General features: G+C 43.4%; 1 protein-coding gene across 1 annotated transcript in view; it reads right to left on the bottom strand.

The window, feature by feature from the left end:
- Positions 1–27,552, bottom strand: part of WLS (Wnt ligand secretion mediator) — a 99,590-nt gene that overhangs the window by 28,838 nt on the left and 43,200 nt on the right. Inside the window, exons 3-4 of the mRNA XM_045547773.1 lie at positions 4,946–5,070; positions 510–671 (exon numbers count right to left, since the gene is read on the bottom strand). Coding sequence (XP_045403729.1) covers positions 510–671; positions 4,946–5,070 — 287 coding nt within the window. The remainder of the gene's footprint in view (positions 1–509; positions 672–4,945; positions 5,071–27,552) is intronic.

Raw genomic sequence — 27,552 nt, 5'->3', positions numbered from 1 at the left:
ATAAATATGTATTTCTTGTGTGCCTTTTTTTAGATTAAAAAGAAATAGCCTCCTTACTCCATATGTCCTACCTTTCCCCCAATTAAACAAATAAAATGGAAAGAACCTAAAACACCACTGTTCCCTTTAACATTTGTGCTTAGAAGGTGAAACAGGTAAAAAAGAAAATTTACTTTTATCTTGGTATTATTCATTATGCAATTATGACTATAATATCATGATCTTGTAATAGCTATAATGATCTTAAGTGATCTTAAGCCCATTTAAAATCTTAAGTGGGTGCAATAATTGCATTGTTTTCAATTTCTGTAATCTCTCACACAAATGAATTCACTTTGTGATCTCAGCTGTCATGGGTATGTTATTGTGCCCATTTCTCAGATCAGACAAGTGAGGCGTGGAGCTACCAAGAGTGAGACGGAGTTCCCTTCCAATACACATGCGGAGAACCAGCGTGCTTGGCCAGTGTTCTAGCGTCATAGCCTGCTAGATGAGTGTCACTCACTTACCACCAACCGAATATCCTTGATTTCCCCAATGCCCACGTTGATTTTCTTCTTCTCATTCACAGGCAGCCGGATGTTTAAAAGGTAAAACTTATGAGCCACAGAGCCGATTTCCATGAAAGGAAGCACATCACATTCATAGTAACGGCCCTCGTGCTCTGGGGTCTGGAAAAAGAGCAGAGGGTTTGAGGCAGGATCACTACTTCCAACAGACTGCATCTGCATTCTCTTACCTTGGACTCATATCACCAATTTTAGAAAGCTAATGTTTAAAGGTACACCTCAGAGGTACAGATTACAGGGCACATCACCCAGCTACCCACAGCCCTAAAAAGAAAAAAATCAGCCACATTCAAGGTAGAACCAGAAATTTTTGGTAAAAAGCAGAGATATCTTCAATCTATTAACACCTTTTTGGGTCTATAATCTTCTTAAGAGCCTCACATCAGACTAATCTGGTCTACCAGGGCTAGGAGAGCTTTTTATTTGCAGTGTGTCATCGGAGATCTTTCAGGCTCTGTGGAACAGTCAACTTCTTAAATGTTTAGGAGGAAGCTCTTGCTGAAGTTCATTACACTCTTTGATGATGGCGAATTATTTTCATGGTTTGGGCCTGAAGAAGAAGCTACAAGAAGCTGAAAGTATCTTCTTTTTATTGACTTGACAGGACAAGGAGCAACCCAAGGAGCCCTTGGAATTTGCAGAAGACAGAAAGGGAAGAAAGGTAATAATGAGATTGTCTACTACAGAAACTCAGAATTTTCTGCCCCAAAAGCTTCCTAATTGCCCAATAGGCAAGATGGCAGAAAGGAGCAGAAATCCTAATAAAAATTTAGCCCAGTTTCTAGAAAAGGGTCTTGGGCTTCCTTCCCGCCAAACAATTTAAGAGGTACTGCCCTGCGCACGGTGGCAGGAGACTGAGAGCAGGCTCCTTACTGGACGGCCAGAGCTTACCACGAGGTAAAGGGACTTGCACGGAGACAGAAGACACACGCGGCTCACGTGGTCCCACTCTCCTCTTCCCTCCCCACCGTGGCAGACATAACTCATCAGTCACGGCCATGTTTTGCCCTCTAAAGTGACAGCAGCTCTTGTTAGTCACCACCAGTTAGTTAGAGTTGGCATGTGAGATTTTTAAAAATTCTGTAGAAAGAATTCTGCTTCTTTTTCAAACCTCCATTGCAAGGTGGATGGTCCTTCCTGCAGAGATCAGTTTTCTCTCCCCTCTACTCTTTTCTCTTACACCTACACATCGGGGCTGGAATTAGGGCTCTGCAGGTGCTACTGGAAACACACCACAGGCTCTAACTCACCCTCAGATTAAGCTGCATCGAGGAGGCTGACTACCGTCTGTGGTAACAGCAAGAGGACAGTTTGCTGATGTGTTATAAATAAAATAAGTCAGGGTCTTGTTTTATTTATAGAAATCGAGAATTTGAAGGGGAGGGGAACAAAACTACCATTTGATGTATGTCTTGCCCAAGGTCCCAAAAGTAGTAGGATGAGGACATGGGCCTTCCGAGTCCAGTCACGCCATCCTGCGGCCCCCAGTTCCGACGGGGAAGGGGACGGCAGTGCAGCAGGACGGAGGGAATGACTCCGCCTCAGCCGTGCCCAAAGGCAGGCACTGTGCTGTGAGGAGAGTCCTCAACTCCAGGCAGGAGGCTCTGACTCTAGTCCCCACCTTGTCCCTCACTGGGCACACCTTGGGTCACCCCATCTCCTTTGGCCTCAGTTTCCCCCTAAGTAAAGCAAGAATGTTAAATAAGATGGCCTCTGGGGTCAGATTTCCTGCCATGGGTGTCTGGGTGTCCTATGCTTCCCTGTCTACAGTAAGGGTAATACCAGCGCCACCCATGAGACAAATTTACCTAAGTTCAGCAAATTTACAGAGACACATTGGCTTCCAGGATCCTGGCCTGGCCTGTCTGGGAGACAAATTCACTGTATCCTGTTGGGACTTCTTTTTTACGCACTGAAGTTCTGCCTCTGCCAGTATTTAGGGCATTTAAGAAGAAAGATTCCTTTCTCTTTCTCCTTCCTTTCCCCCACCCCCCTCAGTCCTCCCCCAACTCCAGCATGAGACTGGCTAATTAGGACAAATTACAGCAGGTGGCAACTTGACTTTTTTTTTAAACTTCACAATCCACCGGGGACTAAAAGCTTTAAAGCAATTTCTCATTTAATGTTCAGACTCAAGACTAAATTTCACTGCAATCAAAAAGCACAGATTTGATGATTCATTTCCTTTACACCTTTCAAGGTTTAATATCTTTCTTGAAAGGGATCAACACATCCTAAAGATAATTAAGCAGCCATCATTAAGAAGCAGTTGTAGGCAAACATCCCTCGCCCTCCCTCTGCTGGGGGGTGGGTGCTGCACGTGCATAAGTAAGGTGAGAAACGACTTTCTGTTTTCTGAGGATGAAATTCCATATCCAAAAGCCCTCTAGCGTGGATGTTCAACCAGTCTCTCCTCTCAAAGATGGCATCAACTTGCAGTGACAGCTAGAAAGGTTTTCATTAATTTCCTCCATTGCATACAAAGATTATAAAATGGTAGCTAGTGCTCTCTCCTGCTTCCTGTCGTGTCTCTCTACCATTCATTTTTACCTACACATGGCTTTGGTGGGGTGGGGTGGGGGAGCCCTATATTTGGCACTCAGCAGAGGGTCTAGGGCAGTGGATCTCAAACTTTATCAAGCTTAAAGTAATGAACTGAAGGCCTGTCAAAACACAGACCCCCTGGTCTTGCACCCTGAGATTGTGATTCAGCAGGTTTTGGGTGTGGCTGGGAAGTTGTATTTCCTACCAGCTTTCAGGTAATGCTGATATGGTTGGTCTTTTAGAACATACTTTCTGTAGCTCTGGTCTAGGAAATCTAGGGGAGCTCCCGGCACTGCAATAAGCGTTCAGGTTGTCGGGTGTAAGGTTTGCCTGTGAACCTCAGTTTACACCTCCTGTGCTGGTGGCCCATCTGGTTAACATCCCCTTTGACTCTCAAGTGTGTCTTAGACAAGATGTTACATTATAAGGTCATCTTGCCTATGTTCATTATCTCATCTGGTCCTTATAAAGACTCCCAAGGTAGGTATTATTATCCCATTTTGCAGAAGAGAAACTGAAGCTCAGATGGATTATGGAAGCTTCTCTGAGGTCACATAGTCAGTGATAACACCTGGAAAGCCAACTGTGCTTTGCTCCAAATCCATGCTCCCACTCCATTTAACTCATGTTGATGCAGTGAGACTGCCCCTGCCCCACCTTCCTCCTCTTTAGGGAAGGGTGGATAAGGCTGGGGCACGGTACTCAGGGGCTTCAACCTGACGTTCCTACTATTTCACAGGAAACCCTAACTTCACAGTTACAGGCAAAGGAAAAGTTAGGAGACGCCAGCGGTCGGATAGGAAAGGAACTACATCGTTCAAAGGAGCGGGTATTACCAAGCTGTCCAAATCCTTCAGGGGCAACTGAGCTGAAGCTGTCAAATGCCAAAAGACATAATTAAGAATGTGCTTCAGTGGAGAGTCTGGCCTCTCGTGCACTTCTCTTGAGGAAAATGAGAACATCTCTGCCCCTGAAAGGACACCCGAGATCACCCAACTGGTGGTGCTCCAGGCCAACACCCTTGAGGAGTGTGGTGTGAGTAACCATGAGTAATAATAACCACGGCTCCATCTCACCTTCACTGAGACTTTCAAAAGTGGGTGGGGTTAGGGGGAGGGGTATGGGAGCAGCAACTGCCATTTGAAAAGGCCCCGGCTTATACCACCCAATCCCACTGTCCCCTGGGGGTCAGAGTCAATCCCAGTGTGTTAATTTATGAGGAATCTAAGGACTTTACCCACAGGAAAATGTCTCCCTGCTGTCAATGCAGGATAGTAACCTCCCTCCAGCGGGGGTGTTGAATGAGTTCTCCTGGAGAAGGGAGAGTCCTAAAAATGGGTAAGATAACGAGGAGGTTTTAAATGAAACTACATTTCCTCCCTTAGGTCCTGTATTTGTCTGTGGTTTTCACTGGGATTGTTAGTCTTCATACCTGCACATTAACTTTGGCAACACACAGATGCCTAAGAAACTGGGAAGCAGACACAAGTATTGGACGTAACATGAACAGATTAGATTCTCACCCCTCACAATAACTTAGCAATGTTCTCCAAACACTTTCAGCTATTTACCAAATAACCAAGAATTGTTTTATGGAGAGAAACAACTAAACCATTTCAAACAGACATTCCTTCCTCTATTCTTTCCTCCTTTGCAGGGACATGAAATAATCAACATTGCTCTTCTTTCTGCTAAGATGAAGCATAATGACCAACCTTTGTGGTCGTGCATGCAAAGAAATAAGGGACATATCTGTGAAGTGTAAGTAAATCTTTCCACCTACCTGGGAACCAAATAAAAACTCCATCAACTTAGACATCAAGGTAACCTACCTTGGGAGACGTGAAGGTGCACTTGAGTTTCCGTGGGACTCTCTCGTGGGCCATTTCAGTCCACTCGGCAAGCATATCATCACGGTAAGCCAGGGAAACGTCCATGGAAACTTCTGCATTTTCTCCTGTAAAGAATGCACAGTTCAGAAATGGCTTTTGGAAAGATACTTTGGAAACTGTTCAAGAAATTCCTACAGGCTCTGCCATGGAAACCAACTAAAGAGATATATTCATTCCTATCACATTCCAAACTTGGAGGCTTAAAAGTAATAAGATGAAAGTCTCGGCTGAATGCTGAGTCCCCTCCCATAACCACTCTGCCAGAAAGTCAACAGCGTCCACTTAAACTCCTCCAGAGATGGAGGACTCACTCCTTCTGAGGCAGCTCAAATGGTCAGCTTTGACTCATGGTCAGAACTTCCTCTGTAACTTGTACTACTGGTCCTAGATCTGCCTGGAGTAGGCACATGGAAAATGAGGTCCTTCCTTCTTCCACAAAAAGTGCATAAGGTGCTTGAAAACTATACCTCATCTGCCTGTGTTTTCTCTCCTTTCTGATAAATAGGACCAAATTTTTTGACCACCCCTCAGATATAAGTTCCTTTGGTACTCTCCTCTGAACACACTCTGGTCTGAAAGCACCCTTCTTAAAATTACTCCCCAAAGTTCTCAAATATAGGATCTGCTACCTCTCTAAAACTCAAAACCTCTTCATATTGTAGACAAAGTTAATGTCAAAGGCAAGAAGTTTTTCCAAAATTAAAGACTTATACACAGATAAGAATATAATAATAGACACGTAATTGTATTAATGAATGCTCACATATACTTCCATATCAGTAAGGACCATAAATGGGTTTAACTCACTACAGAACTCATTAAGGAGATTAGATTAATAAAAAGTGCATCTACTCATTTTGTCTGTTTTATACAGACAGAACATTGAGCAACTTTAAGAACAGAGATGTCTTAATGAGGAACAACAACAAAAAGGACAAACCACATTTCCAAAAAAGATTGAAGAGCCAGCTACACTAGGGTTATGAACATGGGCTCAATTCTAGGCTTTGGCTACTCAGTAAAGTCTCAATATCTGGGCACCTGAGTTTGCTCATCTGAAAAATAATACCCACTTTGGTATTATTCAGGGTAGTGATAAGGATTAAAGAAGGTCAAGTTAGTGAAAATGCTGAACACTATCTAGTGTGCAGTAGGTGCTTAATAAATGTTTATGGAAGCTGAACACATAGTGGAAAAGATAAGAATAACTGCTATATGAAAATTAGAGCTTTTCTATCCACTGGTCTAGCGTGGTTTCAAGCTGTTAAGTCCCTCATTCTTGGAGGAAATCCAGGAAGAGGAAGAGATATGCAGAAGAAGGGATGCGAGGCCATCCGATGTAGAGGCAACCCTCAATGAACATCTGCACCTATTTTATTATCATTATTATTATTTAAATCCTCAGTCAAAGGACATTGTGTTTTCCTCCCCTTCCTCCTGAAATTCCACAAGAAAAGACACTAAAGGGAAACAAAAGATATTAAGTCCCAAGGGGAATAAACTGCAGAGACATGAGCAGACCAGAGATTACAACAATTTTTTACAGATGAAAACAGCTGAAGGTTTCCTGGCAGCCATAGCCTAAACTCCCAGAGAGGAAATATTCTGGAAAAGTGGGCCAATGTGTCTGACAGAACCCTAAGCCACTCAGAATTTGAAAGCAACCAGGGTTGCGGAAGGCAGGGTAACCCATGGCAGTGACAACAGGTGACTGGGTCAGGGTGTGCACATGGAATGGCCTAGACCCTCAGTTCTCCCACATTCTCCCATCTCTGCACAGTCCAAGGAGAGAGTCTGAACCTAAGGACACCGGGCAGTACAGAGACCCAGGGCTGGACATGGGGAATAGCAAGAATCTGTAGAAGAAACTGTGCAACCCCCCACTTGGCAGCTGCAATGCTCAGAGTTGCCCATGCCCTTGGCCAGAGACCAGGGTGGCTACAACTGCTCCCACTTAGCAGCCCCAGTGGTCAACAGAAAGAACAGGCCAGAGCTCCCAGCTTGGAGGTAAATCTTAGGCACCAAGGTACATCCTTTGCACTTCTAACACTAGGATTAGGAACTGGGACTTCCAACTATGTTGAAAAGGCACGTGAGGAAACACAGGACTCAAGAGTACAGATCTGAAAAGCTGTAAAAGAAGTTATCAGCTTCTATCAGGCTACGAGCAGCTCACTTAGGGTGCTCCTCAGAGCCCTTGGGTTCAGGGCAGCAAGGGCCTTGGACACAGGCAGGAGGGGCCCTGGATCTGGGCGCCACACTTTTAAAGGGTCTGGCCCTCTTCCTTGTAGCTCTTCCTTTCCGTACAGTACAGGAAGACCGCCATGTGAAAGGGACGCCTGGAGCCTACCCACCCCCCACTTCTAGACCATGCAGCAGGAATGTGGGACCCCAGAACCCTCTGTCCAGACAGCTCTGATCCTACTTCCAAGGCCTGTCTGGCCTTTTCTGCACATGCAGCCTCCCAAGAGGAACTACACAACCACTTGTGCACCCTTGGGTGGTCAGGAGTGGTCAAAAGGCTGCTATTTGTAGGAAGACATGAACAGAGCTTGAGCCTGGGCAGTTGGGATGTCCACGCACAAGCATGCAAGGCCCCTCTCTGTATGGGATAGAGCCAGGGATGGGAAGAAAAGGGGTGGAGAGGCCCACACTTCCTGGTCAGTCACACTTTGACACAGAATCCCAAGGAGTCCACAGATCCTAAATTCAAACCTGGCTTTCCAGGTCATTATGAAGATAAATTTGTCATAATCAGAGGATGGAACACATTTGGCTTAACAGTTTGTTGGCCTGATTTACCACTTTTAAACACTTAGACATATGGCAGACGTGCCTTCATTGATACCCTTGCCCCGGGCCCCACAAATGTCAGGGGTGGGCCTGGTTCAGAGCAGGTGCCTCAGGGAGAGAAGGCCAGGTAGGCTCACCTGCTGGCCTGCTCCTAGCTTCAACCAGGGAAAGACTGTTTTAAAATATGCTGTTAAAAACAAAAATTGAAAACACTATTTTAACGTACAGTTACTCCATTGAATAAAAGCACAGAAACCCCTGTGACTTCTGTGCTTGCATTTAATTTATCACATTTAATTCTCCCAACTACTCTATGAAGTGGATGTGGATATTTCCTTTTGATTAATGACTAAACTGAGGTCCTCAGATATTAAGTAACTTGCATTAAGCGTACTACAGTCAGCAACATGAGGAATATGACTATTTTGCAATTGCTTTAAAAGACAACCATCTTCTTTAAAGCAAACGGGCTAAGCTGTGATAAAGAAGCCCTTCAAACCAGAGAATATGCTAAGTCTTTAATAAATGCAATGGCTCTCCTTCGTCAGATGCTAGCATGTGCCAGCATTCTCTCCTTTGGCCCTCACAATTGTCTTATGAAGAACTTATACAAATTGTCCAAGAAAATATGGCCAGTAAGTGGCAGAGCCGGGACTTCAACTTCAGTCCAGATCACCCCAGGGCCCTGCTAGTCTCTACTACCTTTATTGGTAGAAAAGAATAGAATTCTAAAGAAATATAACAGCTGAATCAAGAACATTTTGTGAAAATTAGCCACTCAACTGAGACCAAATACCCTTCCGAGCTTTCTACAGGGGAAAAATACGCAGTGTTCCTGGGAGGCTGCAAGTATCGCTCGTAATAATGTCTGGAATTCCCTAATCTGAGCTTTGAGCAAAAGAACTGCTGAAACCAACACAACGCCATTTCATAAATCTGACCAGAGAAGCATGATATGGTTTAAAGAGAACTGAGCTGGAAGTCTGGGAACACCGGGGCTCGTGTCACGGTTCTGCCCCTAACCACACGTGTGGTCGCAGACAGGCTGGGTGTGGACGGGGGAGGCAGCCCTGGCTCAACGAGGCAGCTGCTTTGAGCTCCAGTCAATAGCTGTCACGAGGTAGCACAGGTCTGTCTTACCAGATCTTATTTGTTTTGAAGAGAAGCCAGAAATTCAGGTTCTTATAAAACATCTCCCCATTTTTAAATGTCAGTAACTAATTCATAAAAAACAAAAGCAAAAACAAATCTCTGTCTAGGTCAGCTAGTAAAACTTCAGGTGACCTCCCAGTCACTCTGTGGAAGAGACACTAGTTTCTTCATGCTGGCCATTGCAACACCACTCTTGTCTTTCCCTTTCACACCAAGTAAAGCTTCCTATACTGGTCATTAAATTTATATAGCACGTTCTGCCCGATCCTCACACATCATCTCCTTACCCCCTGTGCGCCTCTGGGGCAGAGGTGTCATCATTCCTGTGGATGAGGTGGGGAAGTCAAAACTTAGAGCTCCCAACCCCTAGAAACACCAGACTCGGCCTTCCGGAGCTTCACGGCCTGTAGTCTTAGGGCATTTTGCCATCTTTCATGGTGCATATAAAAAATAGAAACCACAGGGAGACTGGCCTGCTCAAGTGACCCTCCTGCCTCCCTGACTGGACTGTGTGGTATCACGCCTCTACCCTCCCACCAGCATGGACGCTTGGGTTCCTTACCCGTTAGAACAGGACTTACCTCCTAGGATTTGGCTATCATTATACTAGTTACTGCATGGAAAATGCTTAGAACAGAGCAGAAAGTCCTGAAGGGTGAGCTATTGTTGTCATTTTATTAGGGAAGTGACATCTACCTTTCATTCAAAGGAATTACCAGGTTTCAGGCACTAGGAGCTTCCCACCGTGCACCCCCCTAATCCAAACCTGCATCACGAAACTCAGAAACAGAAAAGCGCTGGCCCTCTGAATCATTTTCTCTTCTGCCTTCCATGGACTCAGAAATAAAGTTCAGCTTTAATGACTATGTTGCATTTAATAAAACACTAGTTCCGTGACTCCTGGGATACCGCGTGGGCAATACTTCTCCTCCACCCCCACCCTCTGGAGATAATGAAGGCGAAGAATCCAATTTGAACTCCCTGGGAGAGTGGCAGGAAGGCCAGGCTACATTTGGCGCTGGAAAACCTTCCCTATAAAACAAGGACACTGGTTATACCAGTTCCATGGGGCACAGTTGTAGGGTATGAGCATAAGACATTTATAGATTTGAAATCAATCCATGGTTTCCCACACCTATAACCAGACCAGCAGCTTTGATATAGAAGCCCACAGGTCCTAGGGGCTGGCCAAGCTTCATGTTTCTCCAACGGGTTTGGAGACATATTGTGGCTGGGTGGAGAATTCATTCAGAATCCCGGGAAGGGAAGTGTGGAAAGGCATCGCAGCTCCTCACACTTACTACTTCGGGCCTGTTACGGGGCTGGCACTCTGACACGAGAAAACCTGTGCTCCAGGGTTTCGAAGGAGCAGACTCAGACTGCAGAGGATTGTCACGGGCAGAAAGACGCAGGCCTTTCCACACAGGGATGCGCCGATTGAGCACGTCTCCAGGAAGTCCTCATCTCTATCCTAGGTATATTGCCATGCCTGCCCGAGAAAAGCACTGGCCAATCAGCTTTCCTGCAGGCAAGTGGAAAGTCAGAGAAAAGAACAAGTCCCTTCTATAAGCCAAAAATGATGGGGGACAAATAGCTAGGAAAGAGGTCCAGCGTCCCCAAGAAATCCAAGGTAGCTGCTTAATGTGAGATGGCTCCTGGGGCAGGGCGAGGGGTGGTGAAGTGATGAAAGGACAAGCGAAGCTTCACTGAGAAAGCCATTGGGGTGCTACTCACCTATACTTTACACCCTCTCAATATTTGAAATGGGTATTTGCAAGCCAGGATAGCACAAAGAGCACAAGTTTGGGAACCAAACAGACCTGGTTTTGAATTCTGCCTTTATGTCTTTTCGGCCAAGCAACCTTGAATAAGTCTCAGTGTCCCGCCTTGCAGGATGGAAAGAGTGGGGCCACTTCCCAAGGCTGCTGAGCACCTGGCACACAGCAGGAACTTGAAAATACAAGCTCCCTTTCCATCCAGTGCCAGGATAGTTAGGTTATCCTGTTGACCAATTAACTGTAAATAAGGGAGAAAAGGGGGAGGGCAGGTCACCTGAGAGAAAATAAAGAATTACTTTACAGTTGTCAAAAGCTTTTAGTTTCCTAGAAATACCTTGATTTTCCTGGGCCCTTGCCCTGGGACAAAAAACAAAAGAGGTTTCAAAATGCTCAAGTGCATTCTCACGTTCCATGGGGGAGCTGCCAGTCACCGGAGCTTGTTTGCATAACCTCAGAAGGCCACGCAGACCGGCCTCCTCCCAGCCTCCGGCAGACATATAATCTGGGGTTATTTATGCCAGCATTCCTGCCCCAATCAAAAACTCTCTGACCTGGCTTGTATTTTTCCTGACGCTTTCAATTAAGGAAATAACAAAACCAACACTGTCCTATATCCATGGTTAGGTATGGCAAAAATGGACTCAGCTAATTATAAATTTGGCCCCGGCTGTTTTCTTAGGATGCCCTACAGGCCTGGGTGTGAGCGGTTATAAAAATGAATGAGTGCAATTATTTCACAAACCAGCCTAACAGTTTGGTTCACATTACCTCTCTCGTCTTTCCCCATCATGTCAAGCATTTGCATTGTGGGGAAATATTTTCTAAACGTAAGAAGACATATTTCTAAGCATTGTCAAAATGGCCCCTTGCTGTGCTCTACTGCACTGTCACCTGGTTGAAGTCACATGTCTGTGTATGACACATGACCAGGACAAGGGAGAACGCTGTCCACATCAGGTCCTCCGGAAAGTGTCATCTTCAGTTAGAAAACACCCACTAATCCCTATTGTAGCCAAGGCTACCCTGCCGAAAGGCTGCACAATTGGAAAAGCAACTGGGGACGAGTCAATTGTTTTATAAATAAGTGAATCTGAAGCACCACAGAATATGGAAGAACTACCTCCATTGGTGTTCACCTGCTTGGAGGGTAACTCTTTTCTAACTCAACACACTCACTTTGAGAGATTTCATCTGCTCCTGGGACTTGAGTCACCCTCTCCAGTCCAGATTTCCCTCCTGAGTTTCAAATCTGCATGTTCACTTCCTTTTGGTGTCTCCTCTTCCATGGTTCATAAAGCCAAACCACCAAATGTGGTCAATGCTCTCTGCTGGGCGTCCTGTAGAGCCATCACTGTCCCTTCGTTGGCACTCCCCTCGTTCAGCCCACCATCATCTCCAGCCTCCATGTCCAACACTCGCCCCGTTCTGGTCTAATTTTCACACTGCAGCCAGAGATGATTTCTAAAATACTTTTGATGCCTTTATATTGTCCTCAGTCTAAAGTCAAAATTCCCTAAATGGCATAATAGGTTAAGATCCTGTTCAGCACCCAGGTTCATTTTCTATGAGTCCTTCCCTACTCCTTCCACCCAGGCTGGTCACCTCCAACACAGCCTCCTCCCCTCCAGCCTTGGAAGATGGGTAAGAGCTCAGCTCTGGAGACAGTCAGACAGCCTGGGATCATAGCCCACCGTGGCCCCTTGGTGCCTGTGCAACACTGGGCAAGTTGCTGGGCTGCAGACAGTGTTTGGCATCCCCCCCTCTACAGATCTGCTCCTGCTCACCCTCTAGAATTTCACCTGGATTTACTCCCACCTTCCCTCACTCACAGAGCTCGATATAGCACCCCTCGTCCTGTTCCCACTGCACCCTGGTCACCCAGCATCATAACACTTACCCACTCAGTGCTCCTAACCTGAATAATTACCCACATCGCTCTCCCTACCCATCTCCTACTCAGACTGGAGGTTCCTGAAAGCCAAGGGCTGCCTCAGTCCTGTTTGCAGCTATATCACCCGTGTCTTTACACAACACATATTCATTAAATATTTACCAGTTTAATGATTATCATCCTTCTTTCTCCAACTTCTCTTACAACCCCAAATTTCCTGTCACTCCCTCACCTGTATACCACACAAGTGGTTTGCTCTATTTTGGGCACATTCACATTTTCTTTCCCAATGCCTGCTTCCCTACTCCTATCCCCCAGCCACCCCTCAATCCTCCCCCACAACACACACCTCAGAAAAAGACTGTTCCTCAAATTCGGCCCAAGGGTTCCAACAGTCCCATGAAAAAACAGTGCATCTGTTCCCCAGGATTGGGTACAAGGGGAACTTTTGAGGTGTGTGATTCTGAGGGAGGTGCTGTCTCCTCACCCTCAGCCCCGTCCCTTCTGAATTCTAATGTGGGGGTGCACTAGTGTTCAGCTTGAAATGGCCAGTGGGGGCAAAGGAGAAGACACCATGTAACTTTGAGGGCTAGAAATCAATGAGTTCTCTGACCTAATGCAGGTCTAGGGTTTAAGGCTTAATCAAGCAAAGCAATAAAAGGGTGAGTTTTTGAGGTCTGTATCATGTCCATCCAATCCCTAAGAATAAGAGAATAGATGGGACTTCCGGCAAGAGATTCCAGAGAAGAAAAGCTGTGCACTACTCATTTGTGCACAACAAACCCTGGGTCCTATCTCTGGTAACCTACTCTAACCTACCTTGCCAGCGCTGGAAAGGAAACCCATTAGAAACCAAGACCCCATAACAATCAGCACTGCCACCAAGATGGAATATACCTATAGCTCCGAAACCCCTAATGCCAGATGGACCATCCAACTCAATTCATTTTTGCTTCCACCAAATATTTTTAAGTACCTACTGGTTTCCTTGCACAACAGTGGAAATAAAGTCATTGCCCTCAAATTGTTCACAGTAAAATGGGGAAGACATAGTTTACATATATAACTAAGTATAATCTCATGGTTAGTACTGCATTAGAAGCACATACAGTTGGCACAAAGAGGTTAAGAGTGCTAAGTACGGGGTCAAGAAATGTAGCACAGAAGACACGATCTTCTGGATCACCTCATCCAGAAGAGGTGATGCTTACCTGTGCGTGACAGGATAAGCATTCACTAGGCAATGAGGTAGGAGAAGGAATTACAGGCTGAGGAGGCTGTGTGTATAAAAAGTCATGTAAGCACAAAATCTCAGGGTGCTGTCAGAGACAACAACCAATTCAATACAACAGGGAACGCGGGAGGGAGCAGAGAGAACGGGGAAGGCTGGAGAGCAGGCAGGTTCTGGTACAAAGGGAGGAGGCTCGCACTGAACACCTGAATACCACGGCATTTTGTTTAGAGGATGTTAAAGAAGAGGATTCTGGCAGCTGTGTGAAAGGCACCCTGGATGCAGGGTGGGGGAAGGGCCAGAGAGACATCCTGAGGAAACTGAGGCCCACTGCACTCACATAGTTCTCAGTGTGCTTAAGATGATTTCATCTCGTAGAAAATATCACCGGAAGGATATTTTCTAAGGAATTTGTTTACCAAGGAATTTGGACTCAACGATGAGCCAGTTTTTTCCTAACAAAGCTAGAGAAACCAGAACCATCCAAGCTGGCAAGTGTTAAAACACTGGAAAGCAAATGGGGCCACAGCTCTTTCCTATTTGACCATGATCGACATCCATGTGGACAGCAAACAAACCTGACAGCGGGGGAGGAAAACACACAGTGGGCTTCTCTGCCTTCTCCCCAGGGTGCCGTCAGTGCACACAGCATTTAGAGCAGCTGATGTGATGGTTGTGAAAATTTACCTGCGCCTCTCCTCTCTCTCTGAATGCAATTAGAGAAGAGAGCTTCGTTCACACTGCATCTAAAAATAGACGATGGCAGAGTTTACAGACTGACAGCTGCATTCTCATACAGTAACCAGAAAAAGAAAGGGATGGCTAATTTAACTTAACAACTTCCAAAACAAACAGTGCAGAAGGAGTGCCGGATACAGAGAAAACACAAAGGTCAATTCTTCAAAGAGCTGGAAGAGGGATGGGGTCACTCTGTGGCAGTTTATTAGTCCTCCCCAAATCCTGATGAAACTGGCTAAGAATTTGGCTCCGATCTGCCCTGAGATCTGCCCAGAGGAAGCTGCTACAGGGAGCCAGGCAAGAGAAGGCAGGAGGGCCAGGGCTTTCCCTCCTAACTTCATACATCCCTGGACACTCGGGAGCTAACAAGAGTCACTGCATTTTTCTAGATGAGATAAATGAACACTTTTTCTCCATCTTCACCGTATCTAAATTATACTCTGCCTAGCCTGGGGCATAAAAAAAATGTTATGCAGGAAATAAACATAGTTCATTAAGGGGCAGAAACCAGGTGTCTAAAAGGAGCAAACCATGTCTTTCCCTCCCCTCAGTCCTAAAATGTTTTCCGTTTTCCTCCTCAGTCTGCCTTGCCCAGGGAGGGGATTATGGTTGGGCTTCAAAAGAAACAGGGGGATGCCTGCGGCCGGGCAGCAGATCCGCTCGCAGCTCTCCCACAGGTCTGCGCCGGCTCTCGGGCTGCTGCCGGCCAGCTAAATGTCACATCACGGCACCCAGCATTCCCTCACCGCGCTACCTCCATCGCCCTGGTGACTAAGCTGTTTCAACAGCTGTGTTATTGCTGGAGTCAGGCCAGTGTTATTCACACAGAGTATTTGTTTCCTACGGCTTACGCGGGGAATTATGGCGCTGGGAACTCGGGGTTCTGTCTGCAGATATGGTCTTCCCCTTGATCAACCAGCCAGGGCATTCCCTGAAGTTGAGCTCTGGGAGGCAGTGAGGCCATATTCTACTGCCGCTCTCGGTTGAACCCCACTGTCTGTCCCTCCACAAAAGCCACCTACAACAACGGCAGCGTTTAAGCTGGGCTCCCCTTCCCCTCCGCCCCCAGCCATCTCTCTCATTCTTTCCCTTAAAGCCATTTCTCTTACCTTTCAGGTAACGTTAGCACCCCTTTGCCTCTATTGGGCTCCACACATCTCCCCACACACCTGCCTCTGAACACAAAGTCTGGGGGGCATCCTCCTAGGTACTTCCCCACAGCCCTGGGTGGGCTTCTCCTCCTTCATCATGTTGCTCACTATTATTTGCATTCACATCACTTCTGCAGTGAGCTGGGCCTGCTGACTTGTCCGTCTCCTCCACAGGCCACATCTCTAGCCTCTTGCTTAGCGTGCGTGTGGTAAGTGCTCCTTCACCAACTGCTGAATAAATCAACCCAAACTCCCTTAATTGGGGGGCAACTGGAAGCAGGGAAAGGTGTTGTACCTATGAGCCTCACTTCCTGTGGGTGAGACCAATTTCTATTTCCAGTTCATTCCAGGTGGAATCTCTATCCCAGAGCCCTGTAAGCCTGCTCTCCCTCCTAAGTTCTCACCAAGAGGAATCAAGCACCATTTTCTGATATTGAAGAGATCTCTGAAATGTGAGTTTTCTTATAAATGCAGTATGGTATTTTAAAAAAATAATAATAAAATAATGACTCTTTAAAGCTCATACTTTTCACTATCTACTATGTGTAGATATTGTCACCCACACAGATGCCAGCCAGACACAAGCATTAGCAATCTCAAAGTGAGGAAACTGAGGCCCGCAGCTACACTCATGTGGAAAGGAGGCAAAACTATGAACCCTGGCTTGCTGCACCCCCCAGTGCAAGTACTTTCCCACGTGTCACCGAGTCGTGAGGCAGGACAGGTAGGAGGCCTGTTTCTTGCTCTAGCAAAGCTGCTCTTTAGCTGTGAAGAATTTGAGCAAGTCTTCTTTCATGGAATACTGAAGTTGGATTATATGATTCCTAAGGCCCCTTCTATTTCCAATATTTCATAAATGTGGAAATCTAAAATACCTCTAGTTATCTAACCATCTTTGTCTACATTTAAAGCACTGTGGCAAAAATAAAGAACTATAAAACCATTCCTGCCCTCAGGGCACTTATTGGAGCGACAAGGGATAACAACCGAGTTTGTCTGGTGGGAGAGTTAAACAAAATACCAAAACACCAGAGCGCCAGATTATGTGGTAGTACTTGAGAAATAACATAGGCATAACTATAAAAGGAGAAAAGTGGATTTCAACAACGGTACGCCCCCAACCCCCAAAACATATCTTTGTGCTGCTATCAGAAAGACAAGAGACAACGTGCGTGCAGGAAAAGCAGCCACTAGAAGGGATCCCGTCTGTTTCCTGGGAAAGCTTTGTTTCTGACAAGTTCCGTAAAGGAAAAAGTAGGCTAGGACAAGCTTTTCATTTCCAACCCACCTTTTCTTCGTTCCCATGAATGAGGAGGGGATACAGTGAGAGCAGGCAGCCAGGGAGAGAAATAATATGGCCGGTGGTGCCTGACCTCTTGAATTCCTGCCAACAGAGAAGCCCGAGAGGCAACATTTAATTGTGGAAAAACCAGCCTGGCTCTCCTCTTATCTTTTTCCTCTGTGACTTAAACCCACAATTACTGGCAACCCCTAGATTCCGAGTCACTCAGCTGGTGGCAGCAGTGATGGCTGTGTCTGTATCTGAAAAGCAAAAGGGAGTCGGATTTTACCTGCCTCCGAAGCCAGCCCTGTGCGAACACAGCCCTAACCAGGCTTTACGACTTCTCCCCATTAAAAGGTTCACAGCTGCCCTCCTGTCGGGAAAACCACCAAGTGAGAAGTCCAGATAGAAAAAAAAGGAAAGAAATGTGATCTCCAGCTGCTGTATAATTCAAAGGACAAGCTATGAGTCTCCAATTCTGAATTCCACATTTCATTTCAGCACTAGAGATGTGATTTTCAATTCCTTTTCTTAAGGATCAAACTCAGAATTTCTTAACCTAGTCATCAAGGCAACTCTCCCATTCAGGAGCTCATCTTTTCTCTCTGATATATATGAACATTCACCTACAGCTTAACAAATGGGCTTACTGTCTTTCACACAAAACATGTTATTATTTCACGGCCTTTCACGGTGGAAAAATATGGGTCTTAGTCTGGACTTTCTTACCTATAAATCAGGTGACCTTGAAGAAGTCACTAAACTTCCATAGTTGCAGTTTGCAGAGTTTTAAAACTTGTTCTCCAGGAACGGCCTCACCGAGAGCAGTAGAGATTTATTTAACCTTGAACATCAAGTGTTGAGCGTGCACAGGAGATGCATAATGTTTCCTTCTCCCTACCTAATGCCTTTGCCTGAGTTATCTTCATCCAGCAAATTTTCCCATTGCCAATTCATGTCCTGTTCTTCCCTTAACACTCTTCTGCTCTATGAGGTTATCTCCCATACACCTCTGTTCCCATCTTGAATTTTCTATTTTAGGGTATTCTCCAGTTGCTTAAGTGCTGGTCAACATGCAGTTTGGTACTCATGGGGCCTACCCTCACTGGGATTCATAAACCTCTGAATTCCATGGATGACCTTCGGGGTTTCAGTTGAAATATGAATCCTAAATGTGTGAATGGGGCTTATGAGCATTTTTCTCCCAAGGTTGAAGTCCTCAACTTGCAATTAATAACCACTGTCCTGAGTAATGAAAGGCCTGTGGCCAACATCCACCTTGGTCCTTGTCCTGTACACTAAGCCCTGCCACCTATGTTGCGGGGCTTCTACACTCTCTCCAGAACTCATATCCTTCCCCTCTATTCAAGCTCAATAACTACTCACATTTATTGAACATTTACTATGTACTCATAAGTATTTACCATGTGAAAGCTTCACGTGTATTATTCTAGCTTAATCCTTACAACAACCCTATAAAGGTAGTACTACTATTATCTCTATTTTACAGGTGAGGAAAACGAAGTACGAGGAAGTTTTAAAAACTTGTAAGTGGCAGGTCAGAAATGCAGCCCAAACACTCTGGCTTGAAAGTACTTAACCCAGGGCTGTAGTTGTCTCTCCAAGCTCCTTTACTTCCCAGAACGAAATAAGGCTGCCTTTGTACTGTTTCTTTGCCTTCACATAGGAGATGATCACAAATTCTAGTATCTCCTTTAAAACTCCGTCCTTGACTCCATTAAAAAATTTCCTTTTCAGTGAATTAATTATTTTCCCTTCTGTGTTCATGGAGTATTTGGGGGCACTTAAAGCACTGAATACATTGGGGTCATTTTTTCTTTCTTTCTCCACGAACTAGACTAGTTATTTTGAGTACATCTTGAATATTTACCATGCCTGGAACTGTGCTAACCACGGGACACAAAGATGAACAGCACACAGAGCCTAATATTACCTTTACTGGTTTCATCAAAGAATTCAGTCCCGTAGGACAGAGACAACTAAACAAAGGAGGGCAATGATGGTTTTTGAAATTGTATTATGATGGATAAGGGGGACTTATCTTTGTTTCTTAAATCCTGAGCAAAGTGCTTGCACATAGTAAAAGCCTAATAAATGACTATTGAATGAATGAATGAAGTTGGGAAGGGGCCTCAGATGCTGGACTGTTAAATTAAAAGATCTACCATCCCATCATGAAAACTCTTTGAGGTTATTTATATACTGACTCACCTAAAAACTGCTTCCTGTGTTGGTGTCTATGATACATTTTTTAATGTCAGACTAAAAATACACTTCCAGTACACCAACTCTGTCTGCCTACCCAAGAAGTAGAAATGAACATAAGGTAACATGTAACAAAATAAAACATAAGAAAACTCACTCATTTCAATGCTAAGCTCACCCACTAACATAGGAGTGTCTATCGTGACTAAGCAATGTCTTTTAAAATGATTCTCAGTTGAGGGTCTCTGAAGTCACCTATTTACAAAACCGAAGGGACACTCATGAGATTTTTATAAAGCCAAAAAGTCTTAAGTGAGTCATGGATGCTCAGTAACAGAGAATTACAGTAGATGAGACCTCAGGGTTCATCTAGTATATTAATAACTTGCCACTCAGAACAGGAAGCCACTCCACAGCACTGCCACTGGACTCATGGTCGGGTCAAGGTACTGGAGTCCTAACATCACATACATCATGACCCCTTGATTTCCCAGGTGGGAGATTTTGGACAAACCACTGAACCTCCCTTATACTCAGTGTTCTCATTTTGCCAGATGATCAGATAAAATAAAAGTAAAGTTGACTTAATCAGAGATCACTTGGTTGCAAGTAACAGGATTTCACCCACCCTAGGTTAAGCAGAAATTAGCTAGAAGAATACAGGAGTTTCTCAGAACCATCAAGGGCAGAAAGTGCTGACAAGCTTGAGGGACTGGAACGAGGAATGGAAAGCTGTAAGGGGTAAAGTCATCTCTTGTGGTGTCTATCGTAATTATACCACACAGTCCTTCATCTCCATTTTCCTCTTTGCATCTGGTTTTCCCACTCTGCCAGCCAACTTTCTCTGCTTTTCTGTGCATATGGTGTGTGATGGCTGCCCAGGTGGCCCTCAGGACTTCTCAGTTTAAGTGCCAATGGAGGTGGGCCTTGAGTTACTGAACCCCACTTTCTCACAAGAGAGAATCTGACTGATTGCCCTTTGGCCAAGACCCATTCGTAATCTGATCAGCTGTGGCTTGGGGACTGATTACATGGCCAGCTGCTCACCAGCAGGGGCGAGGGAGGGGAGTCAGGTCAAGTTCTCCAGCAAAGGAGTATGGGGTAAAACAAATGACTAGCAAAGTAGTAGCAAATGAGTAGCAAAGACAACTACCAGCATCTCTGGCACAAAAGTACTTTGTCAAGAAAGCATCACCCAGTGCAAGCTCTCCCTGTGGTCATCACTACGATCCCCACCCACCCGCCACCCTCTGCCTGCCCACCACCATGACAGCCTGCGCTCACTGCTTGCAGAGACAACCTTTTCATGGCTGAACAACTCCAACTATCAGAACTCTTTTCCCTGTGAGTTCAACTTTTTTTAAGATACTAAATTTAAATATTTGCAGTCTTCCCCTAAACCTTACTTACCTTTAATGAAGACATAATCTTGCTTGTTAGAGCAGGCCTGGGCTTTCCTTTGTAGCCAAACATATGAATAATGTGGGCAAAGCAAGAAAGGGATCCATTGGAGAATTATTTTAGAAAATAACTTAGACCAGAACAATTAAAATAAACAGAATTTCTTCTTCCTTTAAAGAATTACTACTACCTCTCCCACTAACATCATTACTACTAACTTACTAAAGTAAAAGAGGATCTGGGACCATTTCTAGCATGAATGTGTAGACAGTAGGTAGATGTTGGGGAAAATGGTTGTTTCCAGTGTAGAATCCCTAGCACTTTTACAAGTAGAATTCTGCCCTGCTTAACAAAAATTTTCCTATCCTCATCCCACTTCCTTTTGCTTTGAAAACCATACTCCAGCAAATAATTTTACCTTGTTTTTTCTTAAGTTAGCCAAAATAGAGATGCGATTTCCCCATAAAAGAACCTCACACTAGCTATGTTATGACCGGCTGGCATTCGACTTCTGATAAGATGACCCAAAGTTAGAAGAGAAGGTAAAAACACAAAAACACCTTCTCCATACTGGGGGCGCCACTATGGAATCTGTTGGTGCTGGCTGCTCTGCTGTTCACATCATTCAATAATGTTACCAGGCTTTTATTTTAGCAACCAGGATATACTTGCTATGGATGCAAAGACAATCTCCTCACTTATATTCTAAACGCAGAGCAGGAGATGAGACACGTGGGTGATCTGCAGCTGTGGGACTATAAACAGGACCAGCCTACCACCTAGTCCATATTCCCAACCGCACTACATTCTCTGAGCTAAAGATTAGGAGATTTTAAAAAACTGAAACTATACCATTTTTTTAGAAACCAGCACAACTTTTGGCTCAGGACATTAGAGGCCACTGTTTGGTAGACGACTGACTGACCTATGTACGGTAGTACACTTATTGCTAGGTGCCACCCACATCTCTATGCTATTGATGTACAACAAGGAGACCTGCTCTGGCTCCAGCCAGCTGTGACACAGTGGGCAAGGATCATGCAGTTTAAAGTTTCTTCATATTAAATTAAAAATGACTGGTCCTTTCACTTGGTTCAAATACCTACTTGCAAACCTGACAAAAGCCATAAACTCTCTTACTCCAAAAATGCATAAGCAAATATGACAAAAACTTTATATAGAATATCAGGGGGCTCCCTTAGCCCTTGAACTGCACTCACAGACTACCTGGTTAAAGATTATTAGATTGGCAGCCCTCTAATGTTCCTTCCAGCACTCAAAGTCTGAAATGAGATGTTTAGTAACCATTTCTGCAAATTCAACACCATAGATGAGTGTTTTGTTAAGAATGGAGGCCAACCTAATACAATCTACTTCCCAATGTTAAAATGACCAGTAAGCCAATGGATGACTGGAAGGAAGTGTGTGGGACTGGATATACCAAAATATAACCATTAATTTAAAAATCTTGGAAAGGTTTTAGAGGAGTCTGACTCTGTTTCTGAATTGTATTTTTTCATTTGCAAATGCATAACACAAAACCATCAAGCCAGATAGAGCTTATGGAGAAACAGGGAGCTTTATAAATGATGCTGTTCAAAAAACGTGCTTACTGAAATCACACCCTAAAACAAAGCCAAAGGCTCCCACACCCCTACCAATATAAACAAGTTCACAATAGTTAATTCCAAAGGAGGAGCTACACAGCTGTGCCTGAAGATATTCTCAAATGGAAAGAAAATCCATGAATGAGAGTGAACAGACATCAGGTCCCTAATCTTCTCTATCCTGGGTTAAACATCAAAATATAGTCTTCTCCCTTAAAAAAAAATGTGTGTGTGTATATATATGTGTGTGTATATATATATATGTATATATACATATATGGAAATATGTGTGTATGTATGTGTGTGGGTGCGTGTATATACATAGAGAGAGAGAGAGAAAGAGCGCAAAAGAGAGTTTTCTCCCATGATTTTAGTTGCTTTCTATTCCTAGTCAAGTAAGACAGACTGATTCATACTAGCAAATTCTAGGTTCTAGCCTTGCTTTGAAGGGGGCACATAGTTCTATAAGAATAAAGGGGACTGACCTTGTAAGCCCATCTTGAATACTGACAACTTCCCTACCTTTGACCCAATACTACAAACCCTGCTCCATTTGTTTAAGTCTCTGAGATGTTTTTGGTGTTTTTTGAGCTTTTTCAGCTTATCTATTTCTTTTTGTAGGGAGGAGCCAGGAGAACAAAGGGAGTATTTCTCACATTGACTCAGATTGTGCTAAGTAAAGAAATTTAAAAGGTGACTTTACAAATTTTGGCAACACTAGCCTGCAATAAAAACTATCCAATTAGAAACGTTTCCTATAAATACAGACTGTAACATGATAATGAATTAAAGACAGCCTATTCTGGGGGGTGAGTAGGAGTGGGGGTAGGAGAGTGAAGTTGTAGACTTCTTAAGTAGTTGCTTCAACATAGTTTGTTAATAAGGACTATCTGCTGAAGCATGGAATACAGTTGTGTGAAGCTCACACTACGGATGGCCTGTTCCATCATAGAAGTTATAGTTTCTAGGGTGCACGGAATCCTCTATTTCATTATACTCTCTTTATGGAACCTTCCACAGAGGCATCAGAAAACACTGAATTTAGAACTACCTCTCTTAGCTGATAGCCAACAATTACCAGTAGTTTCTGGAAGGATTCTCTAACTTTCTTCCTTTTACAGATTCGCCCCCCATCATTTTGGATAACGTGACAGTTTATGTTTTTACAGTCAACAGATTGTTCCTTTTTTCTGTCTCATTGTCTCCACTTAGTGTCTACCTAACATTCCATAACTGATGCACAAATGGAAGAGAACAATCATTTCATAAAAAGATATGCAACTTTCATCCGGGATATTCAGCCATCTAACTTGAAAACTGGGTGATAATACCATTCTGATTACTTTTTTCACTAGAAATATGTTTTGCAGAAATGCTTTCAATTTAGGGGAATAAAAGTTACTTGCCACGTATAGAAAGAATTCTACTGGTTTATGTAGTCATTTGCAATAATGAAATAAGCAAGTAAGACTTAACACTCAATTGTAGTATAAAGTACAGGGCTTAAGGCAAAACATAATGCCTTCATTATGTAAGAATAGCACAGAAACGTTCTGGCTTCGCTCCTCCCTCTCGTCACTCCCATCTCCACCATCCCCCCCCCATGATTTACCAGTATTTTCTTCAGTCTAAGGGAGTTTTAGACCCTGAAAATCCTAGATTTGCTACTCAGGACAGATCTATCTATCTTGAGGCTTTCTGTCAGTGCTTCTTTCTATTTCAACACCTATACATTTGAAAACTGGGAAGAGAGAAATGTCAAAAAAAATTCTTTTTCTTTGATCTATGCATCCAGGTTCCTCAAAAGAAGCCCCTTGGAGAGTCTGGGGGTATGCTAAGTATGTGACTTGCAGTTGTAATCATTAGTGTGACAATACCACGTGGGTATCATTTTAACCAACCCAAACCTATATTTCCCAAATGTATATATAAATTGAATGACTTTAACAAGAATGGTATATTTGAGAAAGTATTTTAGGAGGGCATCTCTTTAACAAAATGAGGTATACTACTCTAGAACATATTTTCAGATAACAGAATTTGGCCTTACAGAAAGATCTAAGCCCATCGCCTAGATAGTCATTCATTTTTATCAATGATTAATACTACTTCTAGACTCTAGATGTTAAGGCTGACGTTTTCTCTGACACCCTTCTCTGTCTACTCACGCTTCTTTGAGTTCCTAACTCTTAAGAGTAAAAACTGAAGTCTGTATCCCTTATAGCTAGACACAGCACCGTATTTGGGCCCTGACACACATTTTAATTCCATGCCTCTGAAATATTCAGGAAAAAGGCATCACTGACCCAATCGTAGATTTCTACAGATAGGTCTGTTCATAATTTGTAATTGGAATGCACTGAAAGGTTAATTACTCCTGTTCCCAAGCATCTAGTCTCTGGATTCTCTTCTATTGGCCTCCCTTCCTCAAGTCTTAGAGACTATTGTTTTAAAACTACCACCATTAAAAGTTGAACTATGAGTGGAAAAACAAACTATTTTTTTTCCTATTATACTCACAACACAACAAACACAGCACAGACCAGACCACTTCTGAAACCAGATGCGGGGGAAGTTTCCCCCACACACCCAGCAATTCTGCAGCAGACACCAGCTGGGTGTCTTCCAATTCAGTTCAGTTCTGACACCATCTACCTGGAGACAGCATCAGATCCCACAGGTTGAAGGCTCAGTCTTAAGACTCCTGCCCCATTTCTGATGCCAGTTGCAAAGCACAGGTTGTGCAGCCCTGTGCTTCTGACTAACTAGCTGTAAATTGGGGTTCCCATGATCCCCCTCCTCGGGTTTGATTAATTTGCTACAATAGCTCATAGAACTTAGGGAAACACTTTACTTGCCCATTTATTATTAAGACTATTACAAAGGCTATAGATGAACGGCCAGAGAGCACCCATGCCCTCCTCTGGTGTGCCACCTCTGCCGACCTCCACCTGTTCAGCTACCTGGAATTTCCCAGAACCCAGTCCTTTTGGGTTTTTACGGAGGCTTCAATATGTAGGTGCAATTGATTACATCATTGGCCAGTGGTGAATAACTCAACCTTTAGGTCCTCTCCCCTCCTCAGAGGTTGTGGGGTAGGGTTCAAAGTCCCAACCCTCTAATGAGGCTTGGTCTTTCCGGGAACCAGCTCCCATCTTCAGCCTATCTAGGGGTCCCCAGCCGTCACTCAACTCATTAGCATACAAAAAATATTCTTTTAGGTGCTGTGTATCAGGAAATTTATTACTATAAATTGCCTAATAATGCTGTCATTTACCTCTCAAGGGCACCAGCCTGATTAAATTCTGGAATTGATCAAACAATGACCAACTTCTATAGAGTAAGTCGATGTTTTTCTAGCTTTCTGAGGGTTTAAGTTCTCAAATTCTAGCTAAAACCTGCAACACCTTTAAACTGAAAGATTTAAAAGGAATAAACATTTAACCCCAAATGACTAGAAATTATTTAAAATATGTAGCTCAATGACCCTTCAAAAGTAGGTGAAAACGCTGACATATATTATAAAACCCAGCTTTAATTTCACAGCCCAAAGGTGAAATCTCTTCCCATTGTTTGAAATCTGAAACTCATTTCAAAGACTGCCTGGAAAAGTTTTTAAAAAAATAGGATTGGTCATAACTTCTCCTAACATTTGAGGTAATACTGTTACAGCTAAATCTTGTGCAAACAGGAAACCATCCCCATATAATTGAAATCTTGTTTGCCACACCTCCAACCTCTTTTCTCAAGTCTTATTTATTTCTGTCAGAAAGGAATCCAAAGGAATAATAAAAAATATAAAATTGGACAGGCAGTCTCATGCATTCTTAATACAAGGATTAGGGGAAAACCTGGACCTTATGTGTCTGATAAATATTATTACAATTAAAATATATGCATGTAAATGTCTATGCCTATCACTGAACAAAGACATGACTCTTTAATCGATGCCTTGCTCAGTGTCCATGAACAAAAGTATACAGGATAAATTTAAGGAAAAATACGTTCCCACAAACCCAACATGTAACCTTCTCATATTAAAGTCAGTAGCCAAAACCTACCATTGCTGCTCACAAAAAGTATTTTTGGATCTCATTTTCTTGATGGCTGTATGATCTCAGTTATTTTATACATTTATCGAAGGAACTATTAGTTGTCTATACTGTTAATTTTTTAGTATACCTCCTAATAAGCACAGGCCCTCATATTATAAGAAAATTAAGGATAATTTTTAAGATAAGAAACTTAGGTACAATCTTTTGCTACATGAAAATAAAATATATTTTGAAGGCTGAAGACATACTTGAGTGAGGGAATAAAACACAAGATATTCATATTTCATTTACATATAGAAATGTTTTAGTTAAAGCCTCACCAACATGGGCATTGTTGTTATTTAGCATTAATATTTGCTAGGAAGTAATTCATCTGTGAAATTACTAACATATGTAGAATTATTTTTTACTTTCTCGTTTGGGAGAAATGCTCAAGATTTGAGTTCAAAGTCATTTTATTTATATTGCTGAGGTTGAAAAATGTAAATCTTAAGCTTTCAATATACTTCAAATGCATTTGGAGAATTCTAAAATATTTAATCCATTTATAATATAAAACTTCATTAGGAACTGGTAAAAACCAAAGAAACTAAAGGTATTAGACTTATTTCACATTACTGGGAAAGTTTCTTTAAAAATTTATTTTCAGTTAAAAATAACATTCACTACACATAATCTTTTTTCAAATTTTGTGGTATAATTTAATTTTAGAAATTTATCATTGAAATTATTATTTAGAAATTTATCCACAGTTACCTGAGGCTCTGAATTATCTTACTAAATGATTTTTTTTTTTTTTTTTAAGACAGAGTCTCACTTTGTTGCCCGGGCTAGAGTGAGTGCCGTGGCGTCAGCCTAGCTCACAGCAACCTCAAACTTCTGGGCTTAAGTGATCCTACTGCCTCAGCCTCCCAAGTAGCTGGGACTACAGGCATGCGCCACCATGCCCAGTTAATTTTTTCTATATATATTTTTAGTTGTCCAGATAATTTTCATTTCTGTCTTTTAGTAGAGACAGGGTCTCGCTCAGGCTGGTCTCAAACTCCTGACCTCGAGCGATCCACCCGCCTCAGCCTCCCAGAGGGCTAGGATTATAGGCGTGAGCCACCGTGCCCGGCCACTAAATGATTTTTGATGTCAAGTTTGGAAACCAAATTATAAGCAAATCACCTTCAATAATGCAAAAGGCAGAACAACAAGACAATTCAATGCTTTCCTCACAACAGGAAAGCAGAACCAGCT

This window comes from Lemur catta, chromosome 3, assembly GCF_020740605.2.
Source record: "Lemur catta isolate mLemCat1 chromosome 3, mLemCat1.pri, whole genome shotgun sequence".
In the NCBI taxonomy this organism is placed as follows: Eukaryota; Metazoa; Chordata; class Mammalia; order Primates; family Lemuridae; genus Lemur; species Lemur catta.
This window is presented reverse-complemented; position numbering and strand designations above follow the sequence as displayed.